Below are 8881 nucleotides of genomic sequence, written 5' to 3'. Positions count from 1 at the left end.
CACCCTGGGGAGTGCCTGTATTGGATAATTGCTGGGCGGGGGAGCCCTGGGGGTGTATGAGGGGCTGGGAAGCCTTTTTGGGGACAGTCTTGGGAGGGGGGACAGTCTTGTAAGGGTTAATCTCCCCCCCCAGCTGGGGAGAAGTTATGGGCTTGGGCTTCCAGGAGAACTGGAGGAGGTCCTGAGGGGGTGGGGCTGTCTGCAGGGATGCTTTGCCTTAGTGGGAGGCCCTGGGTGTTGGGAGAGGGGCTTTGGGGGTGCAGGGTGAGGTGGAAAAGAGGCTTTTGTCCCGTGGGTGTGGGGCTTCCACCTGGCTGGGCCTTACCCTACACCCATGGGCAAGTGCTGGTGCATTGCAGAGAACATTTACTTTTGGTCCTGGCTAGTGTTTGTGTGAGGGGGTGCCCTCCTGTGAGTTGGGGCAGGCCTGATTGCAGGGGGAATGGTGTTAAGTTGGTCGACCTACAGGCATGTGGTGTTTAAAAAAAAAAGCATCTTTAACAAGCTACAGAGGGTGGGCTCCTGCCTACCTATGTGGTAGATGTGTACACTTGTAAAGTGTGAGGCAGCTTCTGGCTCCTAAGGCCCGGTGGGTGCTGTGGATGAGGACTGGAGGCATTTTGTGGCCTAAGAAGGGGCTGAGGAGCCTCTTCCCGGGGCTGACAATGTGCTGGGTCTGCCTTTTGGGACCCTCATCCTCAGGTCAGCGATGTGCTCGACCTGCATTTCAGCTGCAGCAGAAAGCCGTACCTGAGCTTAAGAGCAAGCTAGGTCTAAAGGTCTGTTATTTCCGTGATGAGTAAAGAGAGTGTGCAAAGCCGTAAGGTTGCACCAGGAAGCTGCCACGGGGCGCGTGCCAGCCGAACACGTCCGGTTGTGTGCAATAGGGACAGGATGCCAGCGATACCGAGCGGCACATGCCGGAGAAGCCAGTTTCCCCTGAGCCGTGCTTTGGCCCTGGCTGTCCTGTCATCTGCAGCACCCTGGCTTGGAAGCAGATTGCTGGCTGGGTCTGAAAGTTAATGTCTTGTGGTTGAGAGGTATCGAAATTCATCCAGTTCCTGGCAGCGTTGGCTGTTCGGGGAGAGGCTGTGGTAGCGGTGGCCCCGTTGGAGGGACGGGGCGGGGAGTTTGGCCAGGAGTTGTGCGATGGCTCGGCTGCTGAGCATGGCTCTCAGTACAATACAGCAAGGGAAGATTACGATGACGATTTGCATTTCAGGGCTGGAGTCTATTAAATTGCTATTTTTAGCAGGTTGTTTCCTACAGTGCATTTGAGCACCGTGTCTAATATTTGCTGCTGTCAAACTGACCTAGTGGCAGTCGGCAGGTCGGTTTGTTCCCCCGCAGTGTTACGTGGGCTTTTCTTTCCGTGATCGAAAGCAACTGTTGCTTGATGAGTCTCTGGGCCTTTGCACCGAATGTCTGTTTTTTAAAAAGGGTAGGTGAAAGAGGGAAGCGTGCGGGTGGCTTTTTTTGTGACGCTGTTAGAAACCCTTCGGCCTGCACGTAGACTCCGTTTGCCCCTGAGGCGGGGGAGACGGGGAAGGGCTGGTGTCACCTCAGTTAAAAGTATTGGGCGGTGAGGGATAATATGGGAAATGTTACTGGGAAGGGAATGCTGTTAAAGGACTCACTGGAAATGTGTTCTCTCTTGTCAGTGGGAGTCGATCTTCGAAAACATTCAAACCCAAGAAGAATATTCCCGAAGGCTCCCATCAGTATGAACTCTTGAAACATGCAGAAGCAACTCTGGGGAGCGGTAACCTTAGACAAGCGGTTATGTTGCCGGAGGGAGAGGACCTTAACGAGTGGATCGCAGTTAACAGTAAGTCCTGCGACAAAGGGATCTGCCCGAGCGTGGAGGTGGAGTGGGAAAACCAAACATCTCTGGTTTTTATCTTTAGAAGAAACTAGAACTTCCCCCAAATGCAATTCTTATCGCAGGCATGCTTCATTTAGGTAACCAAGCTGGGATAAAGGGAAAGTAAGCAGGGTGACGTGCCGTCGGCAGACGGGTCCTGCGTCGAAGGGGTGTTGAGCTCCGGAAGAGTGCAAAAAGCGAGAAACAAACCTGCGCCGTTGTGGTTTCGGAGTGGGGGTTTTTTGAGTTCAGACATGCAAAGGTGCTTAGGTTTGTGAATGGTTATTTTTGTAGTGGGGAGCAAGCCTCGAGCATTGGTATTTGGAATTAGAAAGCTAGCATTGTCAGCTGCAACGATGGTGGCAGGGAATAGTCCAGGGAAAAAGCGGAACCATATTCTCCACTGAGCTCTAGTTTTTGTGGAGTTTCTTTTTTGTTGTGTTTTCATTTTATTATTGCTGCGTGCATGGTACAAATGTATTTTGCTTTTAGCCGTTGCTCTCCCTGGCCTTGAACTTTGTTTCTTTGGAGGTTAGAGGAGAAAGAAGTAGTTCTGAGCAATGGAAAACAGTAAGTCAGGCCAGAAGTGTTCAACTTGAGGAAGGTCTCCTGTATTATCGAAACTTGAGGAAGGTCTCCTGTATTATCGAAACTTGAGGAAGGTCTCCTGTATTATCGAAACTTGAGGAAGGTCTCCTGTATTATCGAAACTTGAGGAAGGTCTCCTGTATTATCAAAATCAATCGGGGTTTTGAGGTACTGTCACTTTTTTAAAGGTGTCTGGGTGTGGAGAGCTAAGCAGCGCTTCATGTCCTACAAATCAGCTAGGGGCAGTAGCTGGAGGCTGAAAAAATGAGAGATTCAAATTCCTAGATGGTTGAAATGTCTCGAAGTCATCGGCCACGTGATGTTGTTTGGAAGGGGGATGTTTGGTTTTGCTGAGAGCTTGGCTCATACGTTCACCCCGACAGGGATCCTCGGAGGCTGCGTGAGCTGAATGAGAGTGAACTGGTGCTCCGGTCTGCTTTGTGTTTGCGCTTTGAGTAAACTCTTGATGCATTTCTTTTCCAGCGGTGGATTTCTTCAACCAAATCAACATGCTGTACGGGACCATTACGGAGTTCTGCACGGAGGCGAGCTGTCCGGTTATGTCTGCAGGACCAAGGTAAGAAGTTTACTGCGGTCTACAGCCGTAATTTAAATGTGGGGAAGTAGGTGGGTGCGTGGGTTGCTCAAACGTGCATAGAAAGAAGCTAAGAAGAGAATGGGACGTGTCCAGATCAGGTTGAGGTGCGGCATCGTGCTCCTCCGCTGTTGTTTACCCGCACACGAAGCCATGCTGTCCGTTAGGGAGTTTCTGTGGCGTTGGTGGCCGTCGGTTTGTCTGATGTGTCGAGTATCTGTCCAGGGGAAACGTGCGTGGGGAATCTTTTTTTTTTTTTTCTTCTGTTCATCCGGGTCCCTACGTTGTTTGGAAGCTGAAAAGATGGGTTGTTGAAATGGTTTGTTTGAAGGAAAATGAGCGATCTAACTTGACTGGAAGCGTCTGGTCTCGCCGTCAAAGGCTTACAGTAACCTCTCGATGTGCCATCTCGCAGAGCCGACGCTCGGAGAGGCCGTAGCGCGTGTGTAGCCAGCTGATGTAGTGTAACTGCTTCGGAGGAGGCCGGGGCATTGTGGAACGTGGAAAGGAAACAGCGAGGCTGCATTTGGGGCGCCTCGTTGGTTTGAGGAGGTGTGAATACCCGTGGGGAGAAGGTTACGTGTTGGTTCTGCGCTTGTCTATTTTGTCAAGGTGAAGCTGCAGCAGGGGATCTCGTTATCTTGTTTGTAAGGTTGGTCGAGGCTCTTTGTTTTTTGGGGTAGCGGCGTGCAGTCTGGCTGGTGGGCAGTGTTAGCAGGGTGCTGTGTAACATCCTGCCCTGCTTTTCTACCCAGAATTATCTAGATTGCAAGTTCCCATTTCTATATTTGGGGACATTTCCTGTAACGACTTCCTGTCGAAATGGCACGGTTTGTTTTCGCTTGTCGTCGGTCAAGAGGCGACAGTCGAAACATTGGGGTTTTCCCCCTGCTTTTGAAGGATTTTGCAAAAGATCGCAGAGAAAGCGGTTTTTGTTGTCGTGTAGCTGTTCCGAGGAGCCACGGGATTGATAAGCATGCGCATCAAGTTGAGACGGCGGCTTCTAAAAGCCTTTGGCTAATGCGCGGCCCCGGGGACAGTCTCTCGGGGAAGTCGGCCATCTCGCATGAGGGGAGAGTGAGCACCAAATTCGTGGAGGCTGGCTGAAGGCCATGGGTGAGTCAATTTAGATGGTGGGCGATGGCCCCGACGCTTCCCCTTCGGCCAGTTTTTGTCTCGCTTTAAGGAAATGTTGATGTCAGAGGAGGTTGCCACAAAGTTGAAGTTCACTTTCGAGGGTCAAACCCTGAGGGCTGCAGCGGTCAGGATGGATGGAGCTGTTAACTCTGACTCTGCTGTGTTGCGCTTGAGAAACCGAGTGTTGCAGCGTCATTCCTTGCCGAGATAAGGAGGAAGCTGCAGGGCCCGAAAATGCAATTTTTCCTCTCAAAGCAGCGAATTTACTTTCCTTCCCTCTCCCCGCAGGTACGAGTACCACTGGGCGGACGGCACCAACATAAAGAAGCCGATCAAGTGCTCGGCTCCAAAGTACATCGATTACTTGATGACGTGGGTGCAGGACCAGCTGGATGACGAAACGCTTTTAGAATATCGGTAAGCGCGAATGCGCGACGCAACGGGGCTTCAGTATGGGACCGAGACGCTGCTGGGATGTCTCGCTTCGGTACTTCTGACCGAACCGAAGGACTTAACCCGTGCACGTTGGTGCGTTTCAGGCGTCCCTTTTCCCAAGAACTTCATGTCGGTGGCCAAGACGATCCTAAAGCGGCTGTTCCGCGTGTACGCCCACATCTACCACCAGCACTTCGATTCCGTCATGCGGCTGCAGGAGGAGGCCCACCTCAACACGTCCTTCAAGCACTTTATCTTCTTTGTGCAGGTGAGTTGCGAAATGGCGGCCGGTCGCCTGCCTCTGGGGTTCTCATTCCCCGTTTGCTTTTCAAGGGAGTTGGATTTTAAGAGCTGCCTCGCTCTTTGAAGATCTACAGCTGTGGTGTGTGCTGGAAGATAGGCTCAGCTCCCACCCTCTGCACCATCCGAACCGTGCAGCTGCGGCGGGTGGGTTTGTCGTGGTGGTTTGGTGCGGTCATTTTTATTTTTTTTTTTTCCAGGAAGTGTGGCTGAATTTGCCTTAAATGCTGGAACTTCCCTCTTGGGTTTTAGCTATCGGCCTACAGCAAAAGAAACCTGGCTCAGCGGAGAATGTGTGGGGTTTTGTAGCTCAAGAGTTGACTTGGAAATAGCAGCAGCCAGCACTTTTTTTTTTTTTTAATTTTATTTTCCTCCCTTGCCAGTATTTTAACAGCCTGTTCTGTGCCTACACGCGGGACTCATCATGCGTGGTACTTCTTGGCGATGCGGCGGAAATAGTTTTTGTTGTGTTGAAACGCTGGAATTTCTCCGCAGAGAAACTGGGGAGGCAGCCGCTGCCGTAATGCCGGTTTGGTGTTCCTCAGGAGCCAGCATGCATTGACATGACGAGTTCCCAGCACGTGTACAGTGGCCGGACGTGTTTTCCAGCAGCGTTTTGAGAGGTGCCTTTAGTTTTTGTGTTCTATCTTTTCTTTTTTTTTTTCTCTCCCCTGCCAGGAATTCAACTTGATCGACCGGCGGGAGTTGGCTCCTCTGCAGGAACTGATTGAGAAGCTGGGCTCCAAGGACAGATAAACTTTCCCTGGGGGGACCCTTCGGCCGCTCCTTTCCGCTTCGTACGCCAGCCACTTCTGCGCTTCGCCTTCAGCAACGCAAGCCCCGAGATGCCAGACGGCGCTCCGAGCGGCATCAGAGGCCAAGCGCCGCTTCCACCGCGCGGCAGCCGCAGACCTGCCTCGTTTCAGGAGTCGCTGGCTGCGCCGCGCCGACTCGCCCCGTGCAGCCCGCTTGGTTTTCTCGGCGACAGTGCTGGAGTCTGGCAAGAGCTGCGGTCTGGCTGAGGATGGGATTCGGAGCAGGTTTTGTTTCCCACGGGCGCGGGGTGAAGTTCAAGTGCTGCGCTGCTGCTTTCGGCTCCCAGAGGCAAAGGTTTCCTCTGGCTCCCACGGACACAGTGCCTGTCTGTCAGCAGCCCAGCAGGGGCCGAGCCCAGGGCGAGAGCAGAGTGGCTCAGCTTATTTTTGGAAGTGCTTTTTTTGGATGAGGTGCACTTAGAGCCTAAGCTCCCCTTTGGCAGCGGCGGAAAAGAAGTGCCTGACCCGAGGGGAGCCTGTCCTGGTGTTCCCAGCGTGGTGGGGGGAGGGACCCTACTTGTGTGGCAAGGCAATAATGATATACTGATAAATAAAGTTTCTCCTTCCTGCTCTTCTTTCAGAGGAAGAAGGGGATGGCTTTCATCTTCCCCCCCGCCCCAGCCCCCCCCTGCCCAGGTGTCTAAATGAAAACACAGCATTTGGGACATTTTTGAGTAGAGGTGGGTGGAAATGATGAGCACAGCTCCCCCCAGGCACCTCTCAAGCCTCTTTATTGACTGTTTGGCATCAAGGTTTGGGGGTGGAGGTGAAGATGCGCAGCCCGTGCATGCTCTTGATCTCCTCGCTCAGTGCCTGCAACAGAGCAGCACCCGCTGTGACACCGGGAGCTGGGGAGCACTGGGGACCCCCCCAGAGCACCCCCTGCTTTTGAGGTGTCACACCCCCAGAGCTACACCACCCGTGGTGACGTGCTGTGCAAGCTTTCGGTGCTACCCAGGCTGGGTACGCGGCGCTGCACACACACAGCCTCGCTGCTTCCTGGGGAGGAAGGGCCGCGCCGGTTTTTAGGGGGAAAGGAGGAAGGGCCGCGCTGGATTTTAGGGGGAAAGGAGGAAGGGCCGTGCTGGCTTTAGGGGGAAAGGAGGAAGGGCCGTGCTGTTTATTACTGGGCAGGGCTACACACTGGGCAGGAGGGGCTGGGAAGGACAGCCAGCCATGCTGGTTGTTACTGGGAAGGGCTATGCTGTTTATTGTTGGAAAGAAGGAAGTGCTACACTATTTATTATTGGGAGGGGAGGGCTACACTTACTGGGGGGAAGGCAGGCAGGGCTACACTGTTTGTTAATGGGAAGGAAGGACTGACGGACAAGCTACACTGTTTATTACTGGGAAGGAAGGAAGGACGGACGGACAAGCTACACTATTATGGGAAGGAAGGCAGGCAGGAAGGGCTACACTATTTGTGATTGGGAAGGACGGACAGGCGGGCTACAGTGCTGCTATTGGGAAGGCAGGAAGGGCTACGCTTTGGGAAGGACAGACGGACAGGCTACGCTAGTATTATTGGGAAGGAGGCAGGAAGGCCTGTACAGTCATTATTGGGCAGGAAGGACAGACGGCTACATTATTACTGGGAAGGACGGACTATGCTGTTTCTTATTGGGAAGGCAGGCAGGAAGGGCTACAGTATTGTTGGGAAGGAAGGACAGACAGCTACACTTGTACTGGGCAGGAAGGGCTACGCTATTTGTTATTGGGATGGAAGGACAGACAGGCTACACTGTTTAGTACTGGGAAGGAAGGCAGTGTTTGCTATTTACTATCGGGAAGGGGGGCAGGAAGGACAGATGGACAGGCTACACTGTTATTCCTGGGAAGGGCTACACTTTTTATTGCTGGGAAGGACGGATGGACAGGCTACGCTCGTATTACTGGGAAGGAAGGTGGGCTACACTTCTTACTGGGCAGGAAGGACAGACCAAGCCCCGCTATTGGGAAGGAAGCACTGCACTTTGGGAAGGGAGGCAGGAAGGGCTACAGTATTTATTGTTGGGAAGGACGGACGGACAGACAGGCTATGCTGTTTATTATTGGGAAGGGAGGCAGGCAGGACTGCAGCACTTATTGTTGGGAAGGACAGACGGGCTATGCTGTTTCTTACTGGGAAGGAAGGAAGCGGGGCAGTGCTATGCTGTTTCCTACTGGGCAGATAGGCTGAAGGAAGGACAGACGGACAGGCTACACTGTTTATTACGGGGACAGACAGAAGGACGGCTGCGCTATCCAGTGTGGGAAGGGCAGCTCTGTTAATTGTTGCTGGGAAGGACGGGCGGTGGGACGGAACACGGGGAAGGAGGGCGGCCACAGGGCTGAGGCCATGCGGCTGAGACCCCCACACTGCGCACGGGGCCAGCGCTTCGCACCCACCCTGCGTGCACAGCACCCCCCGGTCGGGCGCTGCGGGGGCGTGCACAGCCCCGGAGCCCAGCCTGCTGTGCACACACACCCCCCTCGGGTGCTGAGCGCTGTGCGCACACACACCCGCACCCCCTCGGGTGCTGAGCGCCGAGCGCTGTGCGCACGCACACCGCCCCTTGGGTGCTGAGCGCCAAGCGCTGTGTGCACACACCCCCCCCCTCGGGTGCTGAGCGCTGTGCACACACACACCCACACCCCCTCGGGTGCTGAGCGCCGAGCGCTGTGTGCACACACACCCCTTGGGTGCTGAGCGCTGTGCACACACAGTCCTTGCACGCGCAGCTGCGGGATTTACTGGGAAGGGAGAGTGAGGCTGGCTTCTTACTGGGAGGGACGGAAGAGCTGGGCTGGTTTCTTACTGGGAAAGATGGAAGAACTAGGCTAGTTTTTTACCGGGAAGGAAGGAGCTTGGCTAGTTTTTTTTACTGGGGTAGCAAAAAAGAGCTAGGCTGGGTCTTTACTGGGAGGCAGGGAGGGACTGAGGGAAGAGCTAGGCTGGGTCTTTACTGGGAGGGAGGGAAGAGCTAGGCTGGTTTTTACTGGGAGGGAGGGAAGAGCTAGGCTGGTCTTTACTGGGAGGGAGGGAAGAGCCTGGGAGGCAGGGAAGAGCGAGGCTGGTCTTTACTGGGAGGCAGGGAAGAGCCAGGCTGGTCTTTACTGGGAGGCAGGGAAGAGCTACGACGCTCGCCCTGCCTGGCGCAGGCGGTG

The 8881-nt window shown here is 54.1% G+C and overlaps 2 protein-coding genes across 2 annotated transcripts in view; one reads left to right on the top strand and one right to left on the bottom strand.

The window, feature by feature from the left end:
* MTHFD2 (methylenetetrahydrofolate dehydrogenase (NADP+ dependent) 2, methenyltetrahydrofolate cyclohydrolase) overlaps positions 1 to 336 on the bottom strand; it is a 14930-nt gene extending 14594 nt beyond the window's left edge. The window contains exon 1 of the mRNA XM_009643414.2: positions 326 to 336. Within this exon, the coding sequence (XP_009641709.1) occupies positions 326 to 336 (11 nt within the window). The remainder of the gene's footprint in view (positions 1 to 325) is intronic.
* A 1266-nt stretch (positions 337 to 1602) lies between these two features.
* Positions 1603 to 6348, top strand: MOB1A (MOB kinase activator 1A; the record flags this gene model as incomplete). Its single annotated transcript, XM_009643394.2, is given in 6 exon segments — positions 1603 to 1828; positions 2936 to 3029; positions 4473 to 4592; positions 4594 to 4601; positions 4724 to 4887; positions 5598 to 6348. Coding segments are annotated over 6 exon segments (690 nt in total), but the record flags the coding sequence as incomplete, so codon positions are not given.
* Between the last annotated feature and the right edge of the window lie 2533 nt (positions 6349 to 8881).

Source organism: Egretta garzetta, unplaced genomic scaffold (assembly GCF_000687185.1).
Source record: "Egretta garzetta isolate BGI_Z169 unplaced genomic scaffold, ASM68718v1 scaffold238, whole genome shotgun sequence".
NCBI lineage: Eukaryota > Metazoa > Chordata > Aves > Pelecaniformes > Ardeidae > Egretta > Egretta garzetta.
This window is presented reverse-complemented; position numbering and strand designations above follow the sequence as displayed.